We start from the raw sequence: 27358 nt of genomic DNA on the forward strand, positions 1-27358 counted from the left end.
TAAATTTCCCTATGAGCATGCTAAGATAATAAGCTTTAAAAAACAAAAAAATGTTATATGCCAAGTAAAGATATGCTGGAGTCTAAATAGCTAAATGTGAGCAATTCTAGCCTAAACAAGATACTGAAGCTCTGGGAAAATTTCTGCTTTTGTTCCTAGAGTTGATGATTAGGACAGAGTTTTCACCTCTCTTGAATTATTATCTGTCAGACTAGCTTAATTTGGTTTTGTTTCTCAGCTTCTGAAAACTAAGTGGAATGAGCTTCTATACACAATCCCAGGCACTTTCCTGGAGTAAGATGAAAGTGAATGTGAATCTTTTGGAGTCTTATCAACTGTGACTTGCCATATTTGTACTGTCATTTACAGGCTGCTAGCCTGTAGCAATAACTGGCGAGTGATGAAAGCAACCTTCCTGGTAAAACCTTTGAGATTGCCCCAAAAATGTACTTCCTGCATCCCAAGTCTATCTTCTCTCTATCCACAATAAATGTTATTTTAACTATTTTGCCTGCAACTGCTAGTGCAGAAAAATCAGGGGCAGAAGACTCCAGCATGGGTCTTTTCCACGGGCTGCAGTCCTTTGGGAACAGACTGCTCTAGTGTGGGTCCTCCACAGCATCATGAGTCCTGCCAGCAAACCTGCTCCAGCAAGGGCTCCTCTCTTCATGGGTCACAGGTCCTGCCAGGGACCTGCCAGGGACCTGCTCCAATGCAAGCTTCCCATGAGGTCACAGCCTCCTTCAGGCATCCACCTCCATGGGCTGCAGGTGGATACCTGCTCCACTGTGGATCTCCATGGGCTACAGGGGGATAGCATGCTTCACCTCCTCCTCCCTCCTTCTTCACTGACCTGGGTGTCTGTAGTGTTGTTTCTTTCACATACTCTCACTCCTCTCTCCAGCTGCTGTTCCACAGCAGTTCTTCCCCTTCTTAAATACATTATCCCAGAGGCTATCACTATCCCTATAACTGCTGGGCTCAGCCATGCCCAGTGATGGGTCTCCCCTGGAGCTGGCCTTCTTTGGCTCTGCTGGACATGGGGGAGCTTCTAACAGCTTCTCACAGAAGCCTGTAGCCCCCCACCACCACTACCAAAACCTTGCTACACAAACCCAGTATGCTGTCAGGTGTATGTAAAATGTACAACTGACAGTGACATACTTACTGAGATATTTTGGGGTTTTATGCAAGTCCAACCGATATAATAATCCTATAGATATTCCTGAGTTGTTATAAAGGTGTACTCCTTGGTAAAACCCAAAACTATACAGCTACTTGAACAAGGCCACATTACTGTTCTGCCAATGGAGAGTATCTTTTGAAAAAAATGTAAGGCAGACCCCTTTTACATTGTGATTTATTTTTTTTTTATTGCAGCTGTGCCTAAAATGAGTATGTCATGCATGGCTATCTACCTGTTTTCAAAGCAGTACAAATGAACCAGAATCTATCATTACAGCCAGTGAAGAGTGGATCCCTTTCAGCAAGTACTTACTAGAGGAAAACCTGGGCATTTTTTCTTGGTTAGTGAACACGGTAACTAAATGTGCCAAATCCAGATTTTTAAATAATTTACCTGTTAATTCAAGTATGACTCTGTGTCTTCTATAAATAGAACATCATTATCAAGATACTCCAAAATTATATTTCCACCATTGTACAATGGATAGTCTTTATCAGATAGCCATGTTTCCAATGTGTGTTCAAAAGGCAAGGCTTCTCCAGAGGCAGTATGGCATAATCTCAATTTCTGTAAGACAAACACCACAGAAATTAAGATCAAGATTTGCCTGAGATGCAAGGAGTGAGGTGAGGGAGGAACAAAAGGGTAAAACAAAACAACAAAAGAAAAAAAACAAACACCTGGAAAATGTTTGTTATTTTTACTGATTTACCTGGGCTGTTGATTTGTTGTTGTCATTTTTAAGGCTTGCTAAGGAAGCTGCAAAATCTACTACTTTGCCAATACTCCACTTACTGCAAAAGAACATGGGCTTGCTCTTCTCTTTGTTCCCCTTTGGTAAAAAAACTTGAAAGTAAATTCTTTCTGTCTAGAAAAACATGAAAAATAAACAAAAAATTATTCATGAAAGAAATACATAATTCCAGTCATACATTTCTAATAGCTTTTCAGAAAAAAAACATAAGCTGAAACTTGTTTTATTCCCTCAGTACCAAGACCCCACTTTACTGCAGAATATAAATGAGATCATCAAGTCAGATCCCCTCCAAAGTTCCCACCTTCCACTGGAGTCCCACAGCCAGACTGTTAGATACAGATAGACATCAAAAGGTGTTTGCCCTGGGTTTACCAGACTGCTCTGGGGAGAAAAAAGGTGAGCTTAACTAAGCAGTGCTGGCCTTTGGCAACACTATAATGCTTCAAATTGGAATGCAAAGGTGGTTAAAACAGAAAAATTCACTTCTAGAAATTGCCTGCATTCCTAACCAACATTCTGGTCATAATCGTTCATCCCATTTTTCTCCTTTTATGTACTAAACACTCTTTCAATATTTACTAGATGGAAACATTTATTTAAGAAATTTCAAGACTGACGTGAAGGAAATATTTTGATTTGGTATTGGGGCAAACCCTTCTTCAGGTTTTTGGGTTGTTTTTTTTTTGACATTCAACAGAAAACGCAGAGCAAGCATGACTGGTGTATTCATCAGTTCAGACTGTACTTGCTGAGTTCAGGCCAGACACTATCAAACCACACAGAAGTCTTCTTTTGACAGAATTGATCTATGCATTTCCTAGAAAAATTTGGATATGCCCTCCACCCAGCTATGTTTGTAATACTGAGTCTGAATTTCAACCTGTACATTTTCCTAAAAACTTTCTTCACACACGTAAAAAATCTTTAACATCCAGGAGTGTTACAAAGGGGCAAGGAAAGCAGGATATGAATCTTGCTAAAACAGAAATTACCACAACTTGTAAAAAAGCTAACACAACAGGCACCCTATTATGGACACACACTAATAACACCCAATTGTTATCAGTGCCCTGGCACCTTCCTACCATAGCTCGTCCAGTTCTAAGGCTGATGAAACAGTCTCCCACAGTTCACTGTAACTTAGTTCAGAAGACAGCTCATTGTACTGTTGCATCCTCAATATAGGATATGCCTCCTGGATTTTCTGTGCCATATCCAGGAAAATACTGATCAGCCAGGTATACAATAACTAACTCTATTTTACAGCATGGCCCCAGCCAGGAGGTCCCCTTTTTGGGAACCAAATGGATAGGGGGTAAGATGTAAGTCCCCCAGTCCACTTGGCAAATCAATTATGTTGGACCTCTCTCTTGAACAACCAAAGGTGAAAATACTGGAGGTGAAGTAATATGGAGCTTAGGGAAAGTTTTTGCTTGACAGAAAGCTGATGGTCTTAAAACTGTGGCAGGTTTGCCACATAAATGGTTTGCTGACACTCCCATGCCCTCTGCTGTGCAACCTGACAATGGCACTCATTAAAAAAAAAAAAAAATTCCAGAATGGTGTGAACATCAGAGTTGCCTGGGCCTTTCACCTGCCCTACAGACCCCAAAGTAATGGCACAGTCAAGAAGTGGAATGGTCTACTTAAATGAGTTCTAGGGCAAAGTTTATATAGAGGGAAATGGAATAAAGATCTACTTAAAGATGTCTGATGCTTAAATAACTGGCAATCATTCACTGGATGCCTGGTAGAACAAACTCATTTACTGCTCACCAACCCATAAAGATCTAAAGCCTCTGCTGTTAGCCTGTTGTTTTTCTCAGGGTGACACTGTTCTTATTACCTACCCATTAATGGTTAAAATATCTGTCACTTTACTAATTTCCTGAGAAGAGAGGATATGGTACACTGTATGTGGGGGCTCCATTCAACTTTCACAGAAGCTTGGACAATTCCCAAGTCTGAGCAATTTCTTATTGCTTCGGGTAATGAACTATACTGAGATGGATTCTTCAGCCTGAACAAACCTGGGGTGCACCCAAGGAATCATCACTTTACCTTCATGGAAACCTCAACTGTATAATATTGATAACAACACCCACTATAGTTTACTTACTCTTATTTGTACCCTCTTCCTCCCTATGTCAAGAATTGGACAATAATCATGTCATTCAGTTCAGAAGCATTTCTCAAATGGGTAATAAATCCAACTCTTGGAATCATTTACACCATCCCTCAGTCTTCAGGGTGGGTTGCTGGCTCTGCTCCTGAAACATCTTGTTATCAACTTAAGTTGGGGTACTCGTTCCCCATTCCTCCAAATTATCAAACTCAATCTTTTAAGTCCCATTCTTATGATAAGACCCTATGGTGCACCGCAGTGCCTCAACATACAAATTCAACCTGGGTAGGAAAAAAACCCAACCACAACTATACCCTGCTCTGTAATTGGACACAAACTTGGTTTCAGCTGATACACTATAATTGATCCAGAGTTTGTTAAGAATCTGATTTTAAAAACATCAATTTTTTTAGAATAAATTGGTGATTACAAGTAATAGTGTTGTAAACATTTTGCCACCCTGGAATCTCACATAAGCTATTAATGGCACATTTTGACATGGATCATGTAATCTCACTGATCCTAGTTCTACATTTTACAGAGTAATGGTTGGTTAAGAACTTAGGACAACTGGACCATCTGTATATAATTGGAGTAAAACATCTGGCTCTATATACACCAATACTTTTCACACCATTTGAATAAGGCCGAACTAACCTGCTTTAATTTCATCATCCTGGCAATTAAAGAGGTTTATCAGTGATGTGAGGAATGTTTCCATAGGAATTTTACATTACCAAATCAGTGGCTCTCCATTCTAGCATCATCCAGATGGTTCTGATTCTGGGGCACAAATGCCTATAAAGGTCTGCCACCACAATGTACAGGTACAATGTACAGGTCTTATTCTCTGTGAATTTCAATTAAAAAATTACCTTCTACCTTTTCACATAAGCATTACCCTGCATCCAGTAAGTGTGTTGTGATCAATCCCTTAGTAAAAAGAATTATAACATTTCATAAATTTATGTATGCATTATTTCCAATTTTTAGTATTGCTGAGCTGGAATGACCTATTTTAAGTATGTCTGCTACACCTGAAACTGTGCAAAATACTACTGCAGATGCTTTAAAAATGTTTGTAATCAGAAGTCAGTTTGCCCTCCACAATTAGCTACTCAAAATCATTGGGCCTCGGATTATCTTTTAGAGTCACAAGGAGGTATATGTACAAACATAATTTATAGTTTTTATACTAATGAATTTAAACAAATTGATATAAACATCATTCAATGTCAAGTTTGTACTTTTCACCAAACAGCTCACAAGCAACTCTTGTCACAAGGTCAACCTGTTGAGTGCTTTTGGTTCTGGTCCTGGTTACCCAACTTCAGAATAATGAGACCATTGCAATTTGTTAATATTAACTTTTAATATAAATGTTATAGATGTATACATTATTTTGTACCATATCTTACTTTAGATATTTATGTGCATCAATTGCTAGTATCAGTGTTTTCTGTGTCTCTTCCCCTGTTTAGATGAAGACCCTTCAGGTAACACACAGCCCATTCCTGCCATGGAGTCCTATTTATGAACCAGTTACTAAGCTGCAGGCCATGGGCAAGAGGTGACATATCACCACCACTGGCATTCCCTGTTCATAATGATGTCAAGGGGTATGGTGAGACCTGTACCCCCTGCTCCTGACTCCTGGTAATACAGTTAGAATAACTAACATAATTTTAAAAGGCAAATGGACATTCTCTGTGACCAAGCTGGTCACGTATGGCCCTCTCCTGTTGGCCTCCATACTAGGTTTTTTCTCCCCCCTCCTATTCAGCCTCAAGGTTCTTGGGCACCAGGCTGACTACTCCCTTATTTACTGGCCTGGAAGGTCCCAGCCACCTGGCCAACCTGGTGGTGATGACCCCATCACAAAAAGAGGGAAGCAGAACAGCACATGCTTAAAACTAAGCAGTTAAAAGCCCTGAGACTCAGACGAGAACTGCTGCTGGACTGCAAAACCTGTGCTTCCCCTGATGTCCAGGGACACCTCCACCTGTGTCCTCCACCTCATCTGTGTCCTCCAAGGACTGAGTGACTAGTACTCTATTTCATGTTTTGAGTCTGGATGATAACTCTGATATTAAAGCCAAACGTTAAGATTTGACCCAACCTGCAGAGGGCCCAGGTGCTTAGGAACCATAAGCTGTGCTCTAAAATTCCTGTGCTACCCTGCATATGAAACTGTTTTACGCTGGTTCCTATTACAGAAATCCTGTGCTACTCTGATCATAAAATTCTATGCTGTGCTGATCATCAAATTCAGCCAAAATAATAATAAAGCTTTAATTTTAACTACAACTTTGTGCCATCATCATTCTGCCAGGAATCTCTGAAAGAGCCTGTCTGTCCTGGAGTATCAGATGACACTTGTATGGCAGGAAAATATATTTCTGCTATAAAATAAAGGAATTTGGTCTGACTGCTCCAAACTCTACACAGACCTTATAGGAGACATTAAGACTAGTGAGATTGCTTTTGGGTACCAAGCTGAAATATACATATCAACAACTGTGGGCTTGAGAAATAAATCCCAAGCCAAACTGAGGGGACTAATTGAAGAGCAAAGAATTCACAAAACTTCACATTTCCTTTAAGAATTCAAATACTGAAAACAAACATGACTGACCTGAGGCAAGGACTTGTCCCCACATGCATGCATTTTCAGTTTCATTAATGCCACTTTTGCTGCTGTCTCACTGTTTTTTGCTCCTTTACGTTTTTTGCTTTTTCCTTCTTCGCTTTTTTTTGAATCTGAAAACAATATTATTCCTGTTACTGTGATGATAGAGATTGTCTCCTGAACAGCTCTTGGCATTAGCCTCATTATATCTGCAAGGTTCCAAATCCTTTCATGTCCCTTTTTTGTCCTCCTGAGGCCATGACATCAGGAACTCCTATTCATTAACAGCTGGAATTGTTACAGTCCTTACAGAACCCCTTTACATTGAAAAAATAGGTGAACACTTTCACAAGATAAACACAAGCTGAAAAACCTCAGTATAGATAAATTCCTAACTTTCTATATGTGGGGCCTTTACAGCATTCATATGGCAACAGTTTCAGATTCTCCTGTCTACACAGTTAAGCAGTGCTGTTAATTCTCTTTTCAGTCGTATAACTTCTTTAAAATCTGCAAAACATTACCTTGTAGACTCACTTTGTTGTTTGTTTTGGTTTTTTTTTGCCAGCTTGGTGGTGGAGATACAATCCCAGCAGACTGGCATGTGCACCCCATACAGTACAACTACATTATTTGCATATGAACTAATATGCAAATAATAATGGCTGGGTACAATTCATTACATTATGGTACTTGTAGAATGAGAATAAGACAATAATTCTGAAAGAAACCTCAGCCCTATTTATTCTTTAGAGATTCTCTTCAGAGACATATGATACTGTTGTCTCAGGCTAAATGAAGTTTTATATCCTGACACGTGAGTTAAGGGCTACTGAAACAAGGATGCTCCACATCCTTTCATCTTATTTGGTCAAACCTGACCCTTCAGAGGAGGTTACAAGCTCAAACAGCCTTCTGAAGAAAACTGTAGAATATACATCACACTGTACTTGCCTATAATATGTTTAACTAGCTGCGGGTTGGCAGCCATTCGAGGAGTTGGTGTTTCCAGTTTCTCACATTCATGGTCTGATTGATGCCGGTGTCTGCAAACAACAGTGCAAAACTTTTATTACCTTTTCCATACACTAATGAATGAGTACTGATGTTTAAAGTCTCTTCCACTCACCTTAGACAAAAATGTTTTTCACAATAGGGACATAAAACTGGCAAAAGCTCCTTTCCATTACAGTTCTTGTATGAGCATGGGTAAGATCTGTGCTGATCTGGCTTCACAGAATTGTTTTTTATGTTCACCTAGGCATTAGTACAAAATACTTTATGTAAATAAACACATTTTACAGATACAAGTCACCACCCCAGCTTTCCAAAGGAACTGTGCTAGCTCTCTACACAAAACCAGTCCAGCAATTTTCTCCTACTTTTGTCCTGATTAAGTCTAGATCAGAGTTAGAAAAAGAACCAGTATTCTACTCAAACTCAATTTACTTCTGACAGGCAGGAAGACAGCAGATTCATTGTTTTAAGATTGTCACATTGTCAATTAAGTAATTCATACTTTATGTGTGTATATCTAATCTGCAAATAGACAGTTCAGTTGCATGGAATTTTAATTTTAAGTTCATCATATAATATTACATTACCTCAGAACACCCATGAGCATCCCGGCTCCTGTGCTGAAGGCTTTGCAGCAAAAGAAGAAAATATCACAGTTACCAGCTTGTCAGGGAAAGAAAACTGTGTGTGAATTCATTCAAGTGTTAAAAGAATTATCTGAAAAGTTTTATCATGGAAATGCTTCAATTAAATAATGACTTTTCAAAACTTGTTCTAACCTATGCATTTCAGATCTCGAATGGATTAATCATATTGTTCCTGAGTATGTAAAACATTTACCTCTTGGAACTTACACCCCGAGATAACAATTTCAAGAGATTATGAACATTATCATGCATGGGAATTCATCTGAGAACAACTGGAGTTTGCCTGTGTTAATGGACTTTGAAGCACCTTCCAGACAGCAGAAATCAGTTAAAGACTTCTAACATGTTAAAGTGAAATCTGTCCTCAGTTTATCTGAGTTTATCACAACTGCCCTCTGTTAATCGGAGGTGTAAACCTAAATGCAGGAACAGATTTGAACCTTTGAAGGAACTTCAATTCTTTCTACAAGAAAAAATATCACCCTTACCCCCCCAAATAAATCAGTACAAAACAGAGTCTAAGGCTGATGCCTTCCTAAATAATCTACCAGTATTCTAGAGATATTCCCATTTATGTCAAAGCTCCACAACAGCTGCTTAAAAAAATGTGGCAAAATTGATGAAATAATATTTTTTTAATTTAATGGAGCTGAATTAAGTCACTAAATTTTCTATACATTTAGCTCTTCACAACTGCCACAATGATATCTTATAGGAAAAAGAATTTAATTTCCTTTTATGATAAGGTCACCCATCTAGCTGACCTAGGGATGTCAGCAGATTTGTTTTTGTCTCTCACGATATCCTTTTGGACAAAATACCCAGCTAGACAAGTCCATAACACACTGGGTGAGCAATTGGTTAATGAGGTACAGAAGAGGTACAGAATTTGGGGGTACATTAGGCTGGCAGCCCATCACCCAGGGCTCAGTTTTAGGACCAATGCTATTTAATGTTTTTCTTCAATTTTGTTTTAATGTTCAGTTAATGTTTTTGTAAATTATTTGGGCACAGGAGTCAAATATACATTAAGGTTGCCAACGATACTCAACTAGGAGGAGCTGTGGACTCCCTCGAGGGTAGAAAGGACTTACAGAGAGATCTAGATAGAGAGCTGGGCAATCACCAACCAAATCAAATTTATCATGAGCAAGTGCAGGATTCTCCCCCTGGGACGGGGATAGTCCTGGATATACATACAAACTGGAGGACAAGAGGTTGAGGAGCAGCCCCACAGAAAGAGATTTGGGGATGTGGGTTGATAGCAGCCAACGGGGCCATGTCCATGGTGCATCAAGCACGGCATAGCCAGCTGGCTGATGGAGGTGACTGCCCCACTCTAAACTGCACTGGTGAGGTCACACCTCAAATACAGGGTGCAGTTTTGGGTGCCTTAGAGTAAGTAGACCATCAAAGTATTTTGGTGTCCCCCAAGGAGGGTGATCAAGACAGTGAAAGGCCTCAAGGGCAAGACTTTCAAGCAGTAGCTGAGGTCACTTGGTTTGTTTAGCTTGGGGAAGGCTCAACTGTTGCTATCTACAGCTTCCTCAAGGGCGGCAGTGGAGTGGGACATCCTGATCTCTCTCTGGTGACCAGTGATGGTACAAGAGGAAATGGGATAAAGCTGTTTCATTGCAAGTTCAAGGCTGGACAATAGAAAAAGGTTCTTCACTGAGAGGGTGACTGGTCACTGGAACAGGGTCCCTGGAAAAATGGTCATGGCACTAAGCCTGTGAGACTCCAAGAAGCATCTGAATGACGCTTTTAATAAAATCATAGAATGGTTTCAGTTGGAAAGGACCCTAAAGATCATCTAGTTTCAGCCCCTGTGCATAGGCAGGGACACTTTGCACTAGACTGGAAAGCTGTTCAAAGCCCCATCCAAACTGCTGTTGAACACTTCCAGGAATGAGGACATCCACAACTTCCCTGGGCAAACCTGTTTCACTGTCTTGCCACCCTCACACTAAAGAATTTTTTCCTAATGTCTAACCTAAATCTACCATCTTCCAGCTTAAAGCCAGAGGACCTTTCATCCTATGACTACATGCCCCTGTAAAATGTCCCTCCCCAGCTTTCGTGTAGGCACCCTTATGATACTGCAAGGCTATTATGAGTTCTCCTCAGAGCTTTCTCAAGTCCAACTTTCTCAGCTTATACTCATAGGAGAGATGCTCCAGACCTCTCATCAATTTCTTCGCCCACCTCTGGACTCCCTCCAAGAGCTCCATGTCCTTCCTGTGCTGGGGGCTCAGAGCTGGACACAGTACCCCAGGTCACTTACCAAAAGACACCTGAACAGCCATCACATACAAACGGGAGAAAATCTGAAACAGACATTTTTTTTTCAGTTAGACAACATGGTCATTGTTTTGCTAGTAGTTTCTACCTTAATTTTTACATGATTAACTTTTGTTTACCTATACCACTGGGTAGGTGTCTTTGCAAGGACACTTAGCAAACGCATGTAGTACCTAGAAATAGCTTTTGTAACACAGTTCCACTGTTAACTCTAGTTAGCGTTACTGGAAAATGTACAAATAGGTAAATTATATTTATTTACATTCTAGATGCTGGAATTATGCTTTAATGTGAATTTTTGGTACCAGACTTTGAAACTTGGACACTTGGATAGCCACCAAACCCTAGTTACACTAAAGATTGAATTTACTGTGAGATCACTCAGAATACTATTTACTGACTGCTGGGGCACTGGACAATTTACATTTTTATTATATAGACCGCCAGCTGAAGGAGATGCTATCCCTTCCAAAAAATCCAGCATCTCCTCTATTTGCCAGTCCTGATCCCACTCTTCCCTCTCTATCCTTTATTTCACACATACAATCATTGGGTCATTTAAATTGAACATAATTCTGACATCTCTGTGCACACACCCCCATCTGCTGTATCAGTTCTTACACATAAAATCACTTCACTGTCTGCTGAACTCGACCACATCACATATGGTAGCAAATGCCCATCCCTGGGCCACTACTCTTATTTCTCCATCCTTCAGATTTGATCTAAAAGGATCACCATACATCTGGACTGCAAAGCTCAGGTCACAAAGATTTCAGTCACTTCCCCTGTAAGACCCAGTGCTCCCATCAGAAGGCTGTCAGCACAAGCTGCCTCTTTTTGAAAGGCTGAATTTTTACAAGCATCTTTTTCTGAGATCAGGGAAGGCGAGCAAGGGAAGCACGGAAAAGCAGGGTACCCACAGCTGGCAGAGCAGGGGATTGAACACCGAGTAGCACTGCTGAAGCGACAGTCCCTGGGCAGGGGATCGCGCAGGGCTCCTGTATGTCATACCCACAAGACCTGGCTCTGGGACATCTACCCTCTGCTAGTAATTACAGCTGGATTTAATTATGTAGCTCCTCTAGTTTTTCTGGTTGTCCCTGTTCACAAGACGCCTCTCAGACCTGTCTAACCGTAGCAAAGCTATTGTATTCTTATATCTGTCTACTATAGGCATTAATGGTATCAGACAAGACATACACGGAGAAAAAAAAGACGCCGTAGGTGCAGCGCGCTTTACCCCGCACCCGCCGCAACAGCGCTGAGAACGGCCCGAGAGGATGGCACCACCCGTGGTGATGGCACCACCCCGCAGCCCCCTGACCGCCACTACAGCCCCGCCCCGAGCCCGCCCACGGCCCAGTGTCCCCGCCCGCGGCCTCCGGCGGGAGGCCGGGCCCTGTCTGACACCGCGACCCGCCGGGAACCTTACCGAGCTGGCGGCAATCCGGCACCCCGCAGTGCTGCCCTACTTCCAGCTCCGCCATCTTCAGCTCGCCCCGAAAGCCGTGGGGAAGCAAAGAGGCGGCAGAGGAGGGGCGCGCAAGGGCTGCCGGGCCGCTTGCGGACACCGGCGCCCGAGCAGGGGGGAGGTGAAGCGGGGCGGGGCTGCTGTGCCGGCGAACCCCGCCCCGGGGCGCGGCTGGCGGGGCGGGGACGCTGAGGCACGGGCCGGGGCGGGCCAGGTCAGGTCAGCGGGGGCGGTAGGCACATGAGTGTTAGGCTGCCAGGGACCAGCCGGTTTTGGCCTCTTGGCTGGGCCCGCTGAGGTTCCGGGCAGGTCTGACTGCCTCCCTGGCGCTGACGAGCTCGTCAGCAGCGCCGCAAGCTTCCAGTCCACCCGGAGCCGCGGGGTTGGGGCTTGTGATGAATCCAGATACTCTTACCGGGGAAAAATATTTTTTTGTGTCTTATTCTTGTAGCGAGTTGCCTGATCCCCTCTGACCGGGATCTGTTGCGAGAGGCAGAGGGAAGGGGAATGCGGCTTTCTGAGAGACTTCTTGTCCTCTTGTAATTTATTAATTTATTTATACCACCGTGGGTTTTAGCCATGCACCTGTACTTTTAAGAGCAAACATTAAATTCTACCATTCCTTAAGAATTTAATGTTTTATTTTCTCCATTCTAACCCGCCTGCGTTCCTGTGCCTGAGAACGTTCCTGTGCGTTCCCTGACCCCACTGACCACCCACCAGTCGTTCTGCCCCTGACACCTGCTTGTCGCCCACCGGGCGCGGGGTGTTCCGTTCTGTCCACGCTACTAGAGCCTGCAGCCCTCCCAGAACACAAACCTACGGGGGAAATCACAATCAGCAGCGGCCGCCACAGCATGGGCAAGACGGACGCGCCTGCCCAGCCCCGCCTCGGCCGCCTTCAGCCCCGCCCGGGGCTCTGCCTTCCACCCCCCGGTGACCCTTGCGGAGTGCCTTGGGAGCGGGTTTAGCTCTGCTGCCCTCCTCCCGACGCTGGCGCAAGGCACGCGTGAGGCCCGCGGCGGGCAGCGGCACTTCAGCCTCCCCGGACCCGCCCTTGGGCGGGCAGTCCGGTCCCGCCCCGCCGCCAGGTGCGGTGCCACCGTCCGGGGACCCAGGAAGTGCCGTCACGGCCTGTGCCGGGCGAAGAGGCTTCAGCGGGCCAGACAGACCCTTCCGTCGTCGGGTGGCGAGCGGGGGCCGCCGCCGCCATGAGCAAGATTTCCAAGTTCTTTAAGGGGGGCGGCTCGGCCGCCTCCAAGAGCCGCGGGAGGCCCTCGCCGCAGGAGGCACTGGCCCGTCTGCGGGAGACTGAGGAGATGCTCAGCAAGAAGCAGGAGTACCTGGAGACCCGAATCGAGCGGGAGCTGGCGGCAGCCCGGCAGTACGGTACAAAGAACAAGCGAGGTGAGTCCTCGCCCGTCGGGACCGCTCTGAGCCCCGCCGCCGGGGAAGCCCAGGTGCGCCCCGCCGGGCCGGCGGCGGCAGCTCGGGTACTTGGCGGGCTGTAAATCCCGCGGTTCGAACCCCGTAGGTACAGGGGCTTGGGTATGAAGAAGGAGGAGGAGGGGAGTGGGGGTTGTTGCTGGGTGGGGTCTGTTGGCTCCGCAGGTGCGCGGAGTGGGCTCCGAGCAAGCGTCACCACGGAGAGTGCGCATCTGGAACACCCTGATGGCTTTGGGATTTTGTCATTTATAAGTGTTCAGTGCATCGTGGATTCATCATGGTGGGCTGATAACAGGGTGCTTTATTCCTCACAGATTTACTGTCTGTGGTTTCTTGTGCAATGCCTTTGTTCACGCTTTGGGTGGCAAAGTGTTGTTCACCGTGGGAAAGGGGGTCACAGCTTGGGTGTTAAGCATTGGGTGTACAGAGGAACTGAAGCATGTGAGGACCTCTTGCATATTCGTGGCAGAATTCACCTTATTCCCACTGTGAGGGTTGGCAAATATACTGCTGGCAACAGAGGAACAAAGTGATTCAATGTTTTGCCTCACATCACAAAGGAAGTGCATGATGCCACTTAAAAATGAATGATAGATCGAGGCATTAGTGACTACTTGCCTGGGCTGCTGCTAGCTGCGAAGGAGAGGATACTAAGGGATAATCATCAGCCTATACTGGCGTTGTAATCCCTGAGAAGCAAATGATGGTAGTTAGTATCTTTGGGATACACAGGCCTCTCAGAAACAAATTAATGGCTTCTTAAAGCCACCTGGAGTTCTATTTGCCTACTTTGAGCATTATTTTTCTTTAAATACTAAAGAAGCAAAACATTTCAAATGAAAGATATTCGATGTAACAGGAAAGAAGCTCTTATCACTTTCTATTGCTGGATAATTAAAAAAGTTAATGCAGTTTAACTCAGAATTTAGGATTAGTTGCATGTTAAAGGTGTTTTGGTTAGCCCTTTAATGTCTTTGTAATACTTAAGCATTTATTATCATCAGCAAAAGGCATTTCTTCAGAAAAGATTTAAGAGCATCAGTTGAGATGGGACAGATTTGAAGGCACAAACAGTTGGAGGGGGTAAAGCTAGTTCAGCACCTCTGCAGCATGGGGGCTGTCAAGGTTGTCCCAGTCCTACACTTTCTACTCCCCTATTGAACTGGAGTGTCTGCTTTGTTGCTCGGTGTAGGTACTGGAGCCTGTGTGCTAGTGCAGTGAGCTCGTTTGGGGAGGTAATCCAGCTGAAAAAGGGTTTGCTGTGGGACAGAGTGACCAGAATGTCAGAGCTAGCACGAGAAAACAGGCTGGCTTCTATGACTATAGCAATTCCTGTTTTGTTCCAGGCAAGCTGAAATTTTATCTCCAGCACAGACTTTAAGCTGGCATGGTTGCAGGAAGAAACAATGCTTCCTGCCTTGCTCCTGTCCCTGTGCTGCTCCCTTCCTTTCTGTGACAGAACTGCCTGAAGGGTGTGTTTCAGAAAGCTGGATACAGCTGTAATCTGCCATGGATTTTTTTTTTTTATGTTATTTTTTTTTACCCAGGGTGGGTTAAGTTCCACTTATCCAGTTGAATCCACAGCTTCACAGGTGCTCTGGCACCTGTGAAGGAGGGAGTGGTGTAAGGCGAGGAATGTGTACTTTTTTTTGGGAGAAGGTGGATCTTCTTTAACTCAGTTGGTTGATGTTGGTTCTAGGTGTTTGTCAAACTATGGCCTTGCGCTTCAGGGGTGCAGCATTTGGCACAGGAAGCTTTTTTACCAGATGTTTGTTTCCACTGCTATGTTCAGTGTGCAGTTCCCCTAGTTTTATGCCTTTGTTTGTGGAGTGATGCTGCAAAATGGATTGTTGAGCTGATTGTTTAAAAAAACCTCTTTTTTATCTTTTAGTTTGCTCAGGAACCTACAGGAAAGGGCAGCAAAAAGAGTAGGGCAAAAAGTTCAGAGTGGGAAATTTTTCATGCCAAAGTGGATCTAAAACCAAAGCAGGATAGTGTAACTACAGTCAGAAGAGAAACAAAAGAAACTAACCTTGCTGTGCTGAAGTGCTTGAATTTAGCAGGCTGGTGAGTGAACTTAAATCTCAAGGATACCTCTTAATTTGATATGGCAAGTGTTTTACAGCTTAATTGCTGTTGATTTACATAAAACAGCATAATAATCGGTATACTGTAGTTCAGAAGAAATATGTGCTAACCAGCATCTCTTGTAGCGTTATGTAGATATACACACAAATGAGGGAATGAAAGGGAATCTACATTCCTTGTTAAAGTGAGAGCTTCAAAGGGACCTTGAAGGTAATTTTTAATGTTTTTCTCTTAATTGCATATGTGGAGAAGCCTGTGGAAACTACACAGGAGTGTCAAGACTGGAGCAAGGTGTATCTAGCTATAGAAAATGCACCCAATTAGCATGATCTCATTTGATTTTCAGGTGCATGGGTCTGACTCAGTTATACTGACACAAGAGAGATTCAGGCACCAGCAATTTTTCATGAGTTCAGATAATTCTTGAATGGTCTCATGTGACATCAGTAGTCTTAAGTTGACTTAAAGCTGTAACACGTTAGCAATGCTAATAGATGTGAAACATCACTTAAACGTTTTTGGCTTCTCCTTCATGGAGTATCTCTGCAGTTCCTGTACCTAATCTGAAATTAGCTACACTTTTGGGGTGATACATTCCCAGTATTCCCCATTAGTATCTTACTGTTGCTAGACTGCTTGAGAGTTTTTTAAATTGCAATGTTCGTTGGAATTCCTCTTGCAGATCTCATGTTATGATAAGCAGTATTTCTTTTCACACATAGCACTGCCTTTTAATGTCACCCCATTCCAGATACAAACTTAGGATTTTTTTTTTTTTTTTTTAAAATCTCTGGCTGTACTTTTTTTGGTATCTCATTTTTAGCCAGTACCCAGCTGCCAATGCCATCTGCAAACTGGCTTTTCATCTTCAATATTTTCACAGAATCACAGAATGTTAGGGGTTGGAAAGGACCTCCCACATTTTGAGCATCATACAGGCAAATTTAAAGGACAGAAAGTGATACTGAATATCTAAGAACTCTGTTTAAAAGGAAATGTGTTTTCTCAAATGTACCAGGGCCTGTGAAAATAACACATGAATGAGTGTTGTTTCAGCTTGGAATTTTTTACAGATAATGAAAAAAGGCTAAATGAAAAGAATTAAGGTAAAAGAAGTGTCCAAAGTAGCATTAAATCTTAACTCTAAAGAGCCACTACTGAGGATAAAGTCTACAAAGCAAGTTGGAATAACAGGTAGATTTTTAGAAGTAGATGCTTCTAAATGACTTATGTGGGACATTTGGGCAGGGCTTATGTAGCCGTGTGGCATTCCTCTTCAGTGAGTTAGCTATAACCAGAAAGCTGTTAAAACCAGTCGTGTGTTATCATGTGGACAGATCTGTCATCCCTATGGCAGGGTGTATGACAGGATGGAACAGAGGGTTTCTGTCAGGGAGATAGGAGGAAGTGTGTTTGTTTTGTGCTATTGTTCTCTGATCTTCATGACCACATTTCAAGTGTGTTGCTCTCAACAGGAGTGATTGTAATGGGCCAAGTGCATTGTGGTTCTTGAGTAAGTGCCTTGGTTGTAACTGTATGTGGCTTCCCCCGTGAAGGTTTAAGGGTTATGAATTCTGATAGTGAAGTGGTATGATTTTATGGCCTCAGCAGCCTTTGTTTTGGTTGTCTCTGGTGTATGGGTCATCAGATGTTGTCATCCATCAGTCCCTTGCAGGACTGAAGTGGAGGTTTGTGAACTGCATCCAAGAATGAGGCCCAGTATTTTCACAGTAGTGTTACATGTATAGAGGAAACACTCTTTTCCTTCTTCTCCAGTTTTGCCCTGGGATTACTAGAAAGTGTTTTTATTGCTGCTTGAGAAGATGAGATGGGTAACTCCAGTTGGTAAATGGGCATCAGTGCTGGGCTTGACAGGCAAATGTGTTGTTATCACTATACTGTCTCTTCATTTCGATCAGTCATGAAACAATGAGGAGGGTGCCACAACTGTTTCTATATCATTAATTTTGTTCTTTCCTTTAGAAACCTAGATTTTCAGTGTGTCTGGGATTACTATTGCCCAGCAGGCCATTTTTGCTTCCTTAATGAATTACCAGCATATTACTGAGTCTGGAAAAGTGTCCTTCTGTATGTTAAGAACAGTAGTTCTTTAATATGGATACTTAAACTTACATAATAGTCTGCTGTTGTTTCAGCCACTTATCTTGAAAATAAAATAAAAACTTGGATTAAAAGCAGTGCTTCCTAATCTATGAGCTGTATCCTGCTTGCTGGACTCAGAAGTATAGCAGAGGAAATGTGCTAAAGCTCAGCCAGTTGCTAACCACTTAATTATGAAATGCAGGAGTTGAATTGGCTTCTTTGGAACACAACAGATACAGTGCATGAGATTGCTTTTTTTGCTGGAGGAGACCTCCTCCTCTTCCTAGTTGAATTTGTATTAATTACATTTGCTTCCTCAGATTCTACCTCTGCTTAGACTCTTCCTCCCTGGGCTGTCTTCCTCCTTTGAAATCTCTGGAATGGGCAACACCCTTTTCTAGATGCTATTTCTTAGACCTTCAGTGAAGTAAGTCTGTGCTCAATTGCTTTATTTTTGACAGATATGCTTCAGTTTGGTTATTATAACACAGTAGCATTTCTGTGAAACATTTCAGTCTTCTTATATGAGTTGCACACAAATTTTTAAATGCCTGTATCTTCAGTAGAAGAACACTTGAGGTTCGTCTACTGAGGTTATACAGGATAATCTGTATAATGCAGAAAAATAGATTTCAAATAACAGGGAAATTCTCATACCTTGGCTATGGAAACTACTAGGACAAAACACTGCAATGAAGGGCATTGATTTAATATAAATGAGAAAAATCATATAATGTGGTGTGAGAACTGTGCCTTGGTTGATAACGAAGGGCTCAGAATTGGTTGCCTGTGAATTGCTTTGTTCTGTCCTTGGTAAAACTAATGAGAATAAAGATATGTTGCACTACAATAATTAGGAAAAAGCTGTTTATGAATAGGTGAAGTAACACAGAGTTTAGCCTCTTCTGTGGTTCCTTAATGTGGGTGTGGTTTAATTAAATGTTAATACAGGAACTGTCAAGGATTTTGAAAACAACTGCTTTGTGTGAAAATGAGGAAACTAATTTTGTCTATGAGCAGCCAATAATAACAGCACTATTACAGAGTCCCATTTCTGACAAATACTAACTGGGAATACTTCCCTGTGGTTACTGGTTACTCCAATTGAAGCCTTTCTGCATCAGCTGGTTAGTGCTCCTCAGCCCACAGGGCTTTAGGGTCCTCCCTGGCACAGAATTTTAGAATTGCCAGTAAGAGTTCTGAAATTATATCACCTGGTGCTCATGCATCTTTTTCAGAATAGGTGTGACCTTTGGACCAGGGCCCAAAGCTTGGAAAAATCTTGGAATTTGAATACTGTAATTAATATGTTGTGATTACAAAATGCTGTCCTGAAACATTTTCCGGCAGGTGAATGCCAGAAGGAATTTGTGTATCTTGGCCTGTGTGAATACTTACTTGTCCTGGCACAGCTACTGGTGGGTTATTTTGGCCATGTTTATTCAGGAATTTATCAACAAAGCACTAGATTTATTAAGTTATACACCATAAATTTATCCCTTGAAGGGATCCTAACTTAATTTTAGAAGTTGTGTACCTCAATGTCTCAGTGCAGTGTTAATGCTTGCGGGCAATTATTTGAACAGGATATCAACAGTAACTGCTGCCATCAGTTGAGTTTGGGAGACTCCCAGTGCAGCTGTTGCTTGATGGCTTGGAATTTGGTTTAAAAATTAAATCTAAGAGACAGGGGAAAGGACATAGGTATTAATAGCACTGAAAAAGCAATGGTTTAGCTCAGTCTCTTGGTTTTGTTTGGTGATTTTCTTGTATGGCACATGTGTAGCTTGGAAGGGACAGTGGTCAGGAAATGCTTGTGGCAAGATAGTGTACTTTCCACACTTGGAGGCCAACAGAAAGCACTTTCCTACTCCTGCTTGTCACGTGCATTTATTCTGGTAATGATTAACTCTGGTCAAAGTTATGCTGCTCATAACTTAGCAAATATAAAAGACTAATCTCAACAACTTACAGAGATAATGGGGAGTAGGTGGATTTGAGCATGGCTGTGTCTGCAAAGTGCTGTGTGTTTTCAAGTTCTAAGGTTTGAAGATGGTGTTCCTAAACAGTGATAGATGGAAACAGATGGAGCTGACAGACAGAGAAATATGAGTTCTCCTGATCTTACCCACCTGCTTGGTTAGGCCATCTGGGATTTCCATTAAACTTGACAGTTTCTGCTGCTGTAACAGAACTTGGAAAGCAGCATTGGTGCAGATGTGGTTACCATGACAGATCTTCTCACTCTGTCTTCCTCAGCTTTTTTTGATATAGTGCAACTTCTTTTCTTCCCTGCTTCCTCCTTCCTGACTTTTCTCTGATGTTTTTCTTTCTCCTTCCCAACTTCCCTGCTTCCAGGCAAACCTGTACGCACAGGATGGAATTCAAGATATCCCGCAGTGGAAGAAGCTGCTCTTCCCTGTAGTGCATAAAGGAGTTATCTAAAAGAGGCTTCCCAGCATGTTCATGCAACAGCATGTTGCTGGTAAACAGCCTGCTGGTCTGGTGTGGGCAAAGTTTGTCTCTCTACTTGTAAGGTAGGAGAGTGAGAATTTTAAATTCAGCAGGTCGACTTGGTGCTGAACTATTTGTCCTTGCATTTTGCTGTATAAATACATGGTGCACTTTGCCTCTTTGCTTTTCAGCTGCCCTACAAGCACTGAAGAGGAAAAAGAGATATGAGAAACAGTTGAGTCAAATTGATGGGACGCTTTCGACCATTGAGTTCCAGAGAGAGGCATTGGAAAATTCCCACACCAACACAGAAGTGCTCAAGAATATGGGTTATGCTGCAAAAGCTATGAAAAAAGTACATGAAAATATGTAAGTGCTTTCTAATAGTGCTTTCAAGTTGAGCTTAATAACCACTTTCAAACTATTTCATCACTGCAGTCTGTTGTATCATGTCAGGCAGTTTTGACTTCATTTTGTATGCAAGCATTTAATGTCAGGAAAGGTACTGGTGCTGTAATGTATTTGGCAGAAAAGTTTCTTTAACACCAAGTCTAAAAGAAAGTCCAGCAAGCTACAGACATTGGCATGGTATGTCTTTTAAGCCTGCTTTGGCAGTAAGGGCTGGCTTCTGTTCTTGTTTTTCCAAAAGAAAAATGAGTTGAGGAAACTAGGTGGACTCTTTCCCTCAAAATTTGTAAGCTGGACTGTGTGATTCAAAGTTCTAATTAGACCTGAATTAAAGAGTGGGTTTTGTGCGTGCATGTAGTGGTTTTATATTTTATATTGTTTCATGAGGTGTTTTCTTGCCTGAATAAGCTGAGCTAAATCAAAAAGATTTTTCTGGGAGAGTAAACAGGAACTGAAACAATAATGAAGTTAGCAATAAGGGGAAGCTTTTAAATGGAGTATAGTCCTGTTAAGTTCCCCTAATTCTGGTAGAAGCTTCATATCAGAAAGGATCCATCTATAAAGATGCTGCCCTTTGGAAGGAGATGGGATCTACCCAGGGAATGTGATTGTTGACTGGCACAGGTATGAGGAACACAGTGAAGGAGAGAAGCACAGACAGCAGCAGTTTGACTTTTGTTATAACTGCAACTAGAAGAAATTGGACTGGATGAAACACATAGAAGCTTGCCAGGACACATTCACATGTAGGTGAAGGAAATTATTCCCTGTGAGTTCTGCTTGCTTATACAGCCAGGAGCATAAAATTAAGGTAGGGTTTGATTCAGTTTCTTTGAGTCTCTCCTGTAGGGTTTGATATATCTTTAAAAAATGTTTTCATGTTACCTTGCCAGGGACTTGAACAAAATTGATGATTTGATGCAAGATATCACTGAACAGCAGGATGTTGCCCAGGAAATTTCAGATGCCATCTCAAACAGAACTGCCTTTGGTGATGAGTTTGATGAGGTTGGTATTCCAGTAAAGCCTGTGAGTTTTAGCTGTTAAATGACTCTATAGTTACTTGGTTATGCAGTGGCTTGTTCCAGTGTGTCCTTTCTAAGAAGGTACTGATGTGAAATTCCTTAATTCTTTGGTTCTAGCTTATGCTGTCAGGACATATTTATAATTATATATGTATCTACCTACACACATATATGAAAAATAAAATAAACACTATAAAAATATATGTATGTAAAATATAAACATATTTTAATTTATATAAAATTTTTAAAGGTAATTCTAGCTGCACTCCTGTGGTTGTTATTCCCATTTGTACCATGGAAGGAGGAGGTCACTAAAACATGTAATTTGTGGTGTTCCAAGTGGACACTGAAACATATAATTTTTTATGCTCCAAATAGACATCCGTTTGACTAAGTGCATGTTGCTATGTCATGACCAAACTGCTATGCACAATTCTAAATATTTGGATCAGTTTGTTAAAGTCTTTTTTGATGTTTGGAGGTGCAGGTCCAGATTTTCTACACAAGTAGATCTATTCGATAAAAGATAATTCCTGTTGGACATAATAAGGCTTCTTCCTTGAGCTCTTTTGCAGCTCCCACAAGGCTCTTCGGACTGTCTGAAGATTTGTTGCAGTAGCTTTCATCTAGTGTCCCTGGACTTGGTTTTTTATGTCCAAGCAGGACATTACTTGGTTTTGATCCAACCATGACTGAGGACTTAAGGGTCAAGTATACTCAAAATTCCTTTCAGTCAACAGTTACAATGTGTTGAAAATAATATTCTTTGTAGTTTGTTCCCATTATATGCTTTCCTGTTTTACCACTCTGAATGTAAATAGACTTTTCACGAAACATTTCATCAAACTGACATTAAGGAATGGATTTGGCTTGTGTAAAATGGGTTTTAAGCAACTGAAAAACGTATTGTCAGCCTGAGCAGCTATGCAGTGTCACTTAGTTTTCATCAGTGCTTAATCTTTAGGAGTCTAGTGTTAGTAAGTATGTTGTAGATTGATCTGAAAGTTGGATTCAGAGATAGTAGTTGAAGTTGATGGACATGTTTTCTGTTCTTGCAAAGTAAGACACTGTCACCTGGGGCATCACTGTACCAGCACCTGCTTTTGCATAGAAGCTTAATAGTTATAGTAATTGTGAAGCCTGGTTTGCAGGGAACTTCAGCTCATGTCATTGATTATGATTGGGTTATGAGGGGATTTATGTTGGAGGATGATACTTAATTATTTTTTTAAAGGACTTTTTGACCACACATTTTAATTTCCTCTTTACATGTGTGCTATAAGATTGTGGAAGCATGTAATTTCTACTGCTCCAGATAGACACTGAAATATAAGGGTTCTTTCTTCCTGTGTTTACACAATGTATGTCATGAAGCATGCAAAAAAGCTGTGTCCTACCTGAGCAGGATGTTCACTGGGAGAGGTGATCCTTGCTTGGAGGCCTGTGTCGGATAATCAGATGTGAAATGCACACACTCCAGTGGATAAAATCTAGAACCTAAGATTTCAAATAATTTCTTCCCTCTGTTCTCCTTTGACCTAGGTTCAAGATGAAAAAGGGGATTTTTATTTGCTATTGCAAAACTTCACAGCCTAGTTGTGGAGCAATTCCTGAGTTGTGGGAAACTTAAGTTAAATCCAGGAAATGACCATTTAGGGAGAGGTCTTCAGAAATATCTGAATATCTGTTTTCATGGATACAACTTAGATATGAACTTTGTAAGAATCTTGTAGTCACAGCACTGACCAAAGCACATAAGGTACAGACACTTGCAGATCAGCTTAATGTGCAAGTTAGACTTGGGGCACATTTCTTTGAGAGATCAGCTGTCAATTGAACATAATCAGGTGTAGACCTGATGCTGAAATTTTTGTATTATATCCCAGCATCTGTACTGTGAACTAGGTCAGGTAGGCAAACAATATATTTAAAACAAACAAAAAAAAAAGGCTAAAAACATGGGAAAGTAATTCTAGGAAGAACTGTGATGGCTATGTTGTTTATAGTATTAACTTCCATGTTGGTCATAAGCAAGGTTTAAATGGGTAGGCAAAACCCATTGCAAAACCTGTAACTCTCACTTTGGCACAGATACTTTTTCTCACTTCTTTTGCCCGTGTTTCTTTTTAAACCATTTTATCAATGTGACAAAGATACATTTCTCTACAAGTATGTAATATTTAGCTTCCTTTCTTTGGGAATCTAGTAAAGGAATAAGACTTTGGCTTTTAAAGAAGTGTACAGCCTTTTTATTTTTTGTATTATAAAAGTGGGTTAGATCATCTGTGCAAATCATCTCTGAAGCTAAAATCCCAAGAGTGTTATATGCTTCAGGAGTGAATAACAGGACCCAGGAGGACAGCTCTGGTTTCAGTGCTGCTTCAAAATCACGTATAATCCTGAACTTGTGTGATAGGGCTGAAGCACGGTGATTAATGAGAGTCTACTTTGTAACCAGTGGAAGCTGGTTGCTTTTTAAAATGGAAGAAATTGCACATTAAAAATAGCATTTGTTAAAAAGTACAGGCTCTAGATTTGGAGCAAACCTGAGGAAGGCAGAGGGACTTTTTTTTTTTTTCTTTTACTCTGCCTTTTTGACAAGTACTACAGTGCCATCAGTTTTCTGTCTAATTGTGTTCTTTGTCCTGTTTCTCACTTCCATCTTCCTCATTCCAACTTTCAATTAATGTTTACTATTATTGTCCACACTTAGTGAAAATTGTATTTGTGGTGTTGTTTTTTGATACTTGTTTTCAAGTGTAAAACTGTTTTTTTTCAGTAGTGCTTTGCTTCATGGTGGTTAAATGTGCCCTTGCTGAGATCACTGTCAGGACAATAAATTTGTAAATAATATTTTCCTTGGCTTTAGGATGAGCTGATGGCAGAATTAGAAGAACTGGAGCAAGAAGAATTGAACAAGGGAATGAGAGATGTCAGGTTGCCAAGTGTTCCATCCACATCGCTGCCTTCTCGGCCTGGTAAACTGCCTGCTTCCCATTTTACATTTCTCATGATTAAGCCATGCTTGTGAGTGGGAGAGGAAGAGAATTTCTGATCTGTACTTAACTCTGTTTTAACTTTTAAACTTTTTTAGATACCTTCTTCTATTTTTGTATCTGTTTATTAGAAAAAGCAGAGTAGAATTCTGGTTTGTCGTGTGAAAGCATTTAGGGTCAAATTCTCTGTAGAGTTAGGATACTTGAAGAATTTGACCTCGCATTGATACTGATGCATGTCCTACAGAAATATAGTGACATCACTGAGGACTGGGGCAACTTTTTTTTTTTTTTTTCTCAATTAAATCCTCAGTCGTTTTAATTAGAGTCTGACCTAGATTCAAAATGTTTGCGTCACAAAGATCCAGCTTTGTAGGGTAGTGGTTTGATATTTGCCACTGGTATTTTAATTAGAATTGGAGGAGGCAGAAGGAAGTACACATTTAAAGAAATATTGTTGTTCCTTTGGTTTCTTTTTACAGAGCAAACTTACTCCTGGCATTAAGCAGTAGTCTTACTTCTCTAGTTCTGCCCTGGTCTTTTTAAATTAACCCATTAAAAAGAATATATAAGAACTATAACTTTCACCATATTCTTGTCCTCTGTCGGCTGATAAAAGGGTATAAATATTCGGTGACAAGAAGAGGGCACACGTGGCCCAGGTTGTTTTCAATTCATTTTGCTGCAGAACTTGTTACCTAGACAAGCTCAGCACAAAGACTCTGAGATGTGTTTTGGCAGAGAGCACTTAAATACCTGAGCAGCAGTTTAAAAAGTTCAACTGGGACTGTGGCCTCATCTACATAGGTAAATTGTAGAGCAGCTAGTAAAAAATGGATTTAGGAAAACACAGTGCAATTACAGTCTACACACATCTTTTCCAGATCCAGCTGTGCCAGTTGATGTTTTTACTGAACCTGGGCCGTCTCCATGTGCTTATCCCTATCTTAATTTACTACATCATCTGTCTGTGTGGCTGCTTCAGGCAAAATGAGCTGATTACAGCTGTATAGTTAAGGACCTTGCAAAACCAGCTTATCTCTTCTGAACCTGGCTGCTTACTATTACTATTATGACAAAATAAGAACAGATAATGGCTCTATGATGCTTGTAGTTGGGGATGCATGTTACCCTCCTGATTTCAGAGATCAGGAAACTGAGATGGAGCAAGGCATAGTGGCCTTCTTCAGTCACAAAAATCAGCCAGTGGCACTTGCATCTGGAGTAGGGACTGGACCCCTGGTCTCCCATGTACTTTTTTTGCAGATTTAGTCCCTAAAGATGGTAGCTACAGCCCCTCTAAAGATGGTGGTTCTCAGATACATGGCTGCCACAAATGGGTATTGCTGTAACTGTGTTCCACTGTTGTCTGGAGGAAAGCAAATCTGGACATACACAGTCCCACACAGGAGACAGCCTGAGGTTGAACATGGGCTGCAGGGCATGCAGTCAGTGAATAAAGACTATCTGGGTGATGTTTTAGTTCAGGCAATGTAAAAGATGAGTGAGTTGAGTTTTTAAAAAAAGTGTGTGAGAGAGCTGGTGCAGAGCTGGAAATTGTTCTTGCTGTGACCACAGCAATAAACTGATGTCACCTGAGCAAAGATAAGTTCAGGAATTTCTTTCTCCATTTTAATAAATGACACCCCTTATTAAAATGGGGTGAGTCTGTTAGTAGACCTGACCCACACATGCAGAACCCTTCAGCACTATTTGGGAAGGTACCAGGATACACAGCCAGCTAGGGGTATGTCACTGCTTAAGTATCTGTGGGAGAATTTGCAGTGTTCATGTCTGTCATGCTTGTTGTCTGTGACAGCTTTTAAAGAGCAAGTGTATTTTCTGTGAGAGTCTTCTAGTAGGAATTGCAGCAGACCTATACAGTTAACTTCAGAATTTAAGGTGAGGCAATGGTAGGGAAAAATAGTTGAATCTCTCATCAGCTTTGTTACTGCATTACCTATGTTTAGCCTTGCTACTCAGTAAATTAATGTGAGATCTTCCAGCTGAAAAGCACTGTGTAAGTCATGGTAACAAATAAAATGGTTCTGACTGTTACATTAGTTGATGGTTATTTTTCATCTCTCTTTTTCTGTAGCATCAACCAGGAAGAGAGTGGAGGATGAAGATGAAATGAAGCAACTGGCTTCGTGGGCTTCATAAGAGCATGGTCTTTTTATAACACAGAACTTTACAATGCAGATGTGAAGAACTGTTTTATAACTATACCAATTTAGTGTGGTTGCATTTCTTACAGGATGGATTTTTTTATGGAAAATCTTGCTAAGAATGGTGTCACTGTCTTATTACAAAACTAGTTTAAAACAAGGGAAAAATACAATAATTACCAAAACTCTATGCATTAATTATTTTTTCCAGTCTTGGACAGAGATGTTTTATTATTAGTAACTGTTCTTATTAGGTAATGTCTTAATATATTGTGGCTGATTTGTAAAACCTGTGTGCCTCACTTATGCATGCAGCTGTATAAAGTGCTGAAATGAAAAAATTAAATAAATTATTAAGGTCCTTTTTCAGAGGGATATTTGATTCAGACTATTAGACTATTAGCAGAACAGCTTTATACATGTTCTAACTTGTAAGTTTCTTTGAGCCCAGTACCTAACAGCCATTCATTTTGGCATGGAATTTAAAAAATGTGTGGAGCACCTTGTGGTATCCTAGATTCACAAATGAAATAT

General features: G+C 41.5%; 2 protein-coding genes across 2 annotated transcripts; one reads left to right on the plus strand and one right to left on the minus strand.

Moving 5' to 3' along the window:
* Nucleotides 1-1359: 1359 nt before the first annotated feature.
* Nucleotides 1360-12277, minus strand: ZFAND1 (zinc finger AN1-type containing 1). Its single transcript, XM_071737857.1, has 8 exons — nt 12098-12277; nt 10646-10688; nt 8302-8341; nt 7827-7954; nt 7652-7743; nt 6704-6828; nt 1899-2054; nt 1360-1753 (listed from the first exon to the last, which is right to left on the minus strand). The coding sequence occupies exons 1-8, from the start codon at nt 12150-12152 to the stop codon at nt 1583-1585; spliced, it is 810 nt and encodes a 269-aa protein (XP_071593958.1). The 5' UTR covers nt 12153-12277; the 3' UTR covers nt 1360-1582.
* Nucleotides 12278-13089: 812 nt separating this feature from the next.
* CHMP4C (charged multivesicular body protein 4C) lies at nt 13090-27199 on the plus strand. The gene is made up of 5 exons (XM_071737858.1): nt 13090-13543; nt 20419-20596; nt 21529-21643; nt 24530-24638; nt 26755-27199. The coding sequence occupies exons 1-5, from the start codon at nt 13348-13350 to the stop codon at nt 26817-26819; spliced, it is 663 nt and encodes a 220-aa protein (XP_071593959.1). The 5' UTR covers nt 13090-13347; the 3' UTR covers nt 26820-27199.
* The last annotated feature ends 159 nt before the right edge of the window (nt 27200-27358 follow it).

The sequence above is a fragment of the Heliangelus exortis genome, chromosome 2 (genome assembly GCF_036169615.1).
Source record: "Heliangelus exortis chromosome 2, bHelExo1.hap1, whole genome shotgun sequence".
Taxonomy (NCBI): domain Eukaryota; kingdom Metazoa; phylum Chordata; class Aves; order Apodiformes; family Trochilidae; genus Heliangelus; species Heliangelus exortis.

Bases quoted from the DNA above. Each gene is read 5' to 3' on its own strand.
- ZFAND1 (XM_071737857.1), bottom strand. From the start codon at position 12,152: ATGGCGGAGCTGGAAGTAGGGCAGCACTGCGGGGTGCCGGATTGCCGC. The intron at 7,744-7,826 runs GTGAGTGGAAGA...TGTTGTTTGCAG, and splicing joins GAAAAACATTTTTGTCTAAG to ACACCGGCATCAATCAGACC. The intron at 1,754-1,898 runs GTAAATCAGTAA...TTTGTCTTACAG, and splicing joins ACAACAAATCAACAGCCCAG to AAATTGAGATTATGCCATAC.
- CHMP4C (XM_071737858.1), top strand. From the start codon at position 13,348: ATGAGCAAGATTTCCAAGTTCTTTAAGGGGGGCGGCTCGGCCGCCTCC. The intron at 13,544-20,418 runs GTGAGTCCTCGC...TTTGCTTTTCAG, and splicing joins CGGTACAAAGAACAAGCGAG to CTGCCCTACAAGCACTGAAG. The intron at 21,644-24,529 runs GTTGGTATTCCA...CCTTGGCTTTAG, and splicing joins TTGGTGATGAGTTTGATGAG to GATGAGCTGATGGCAGAATT.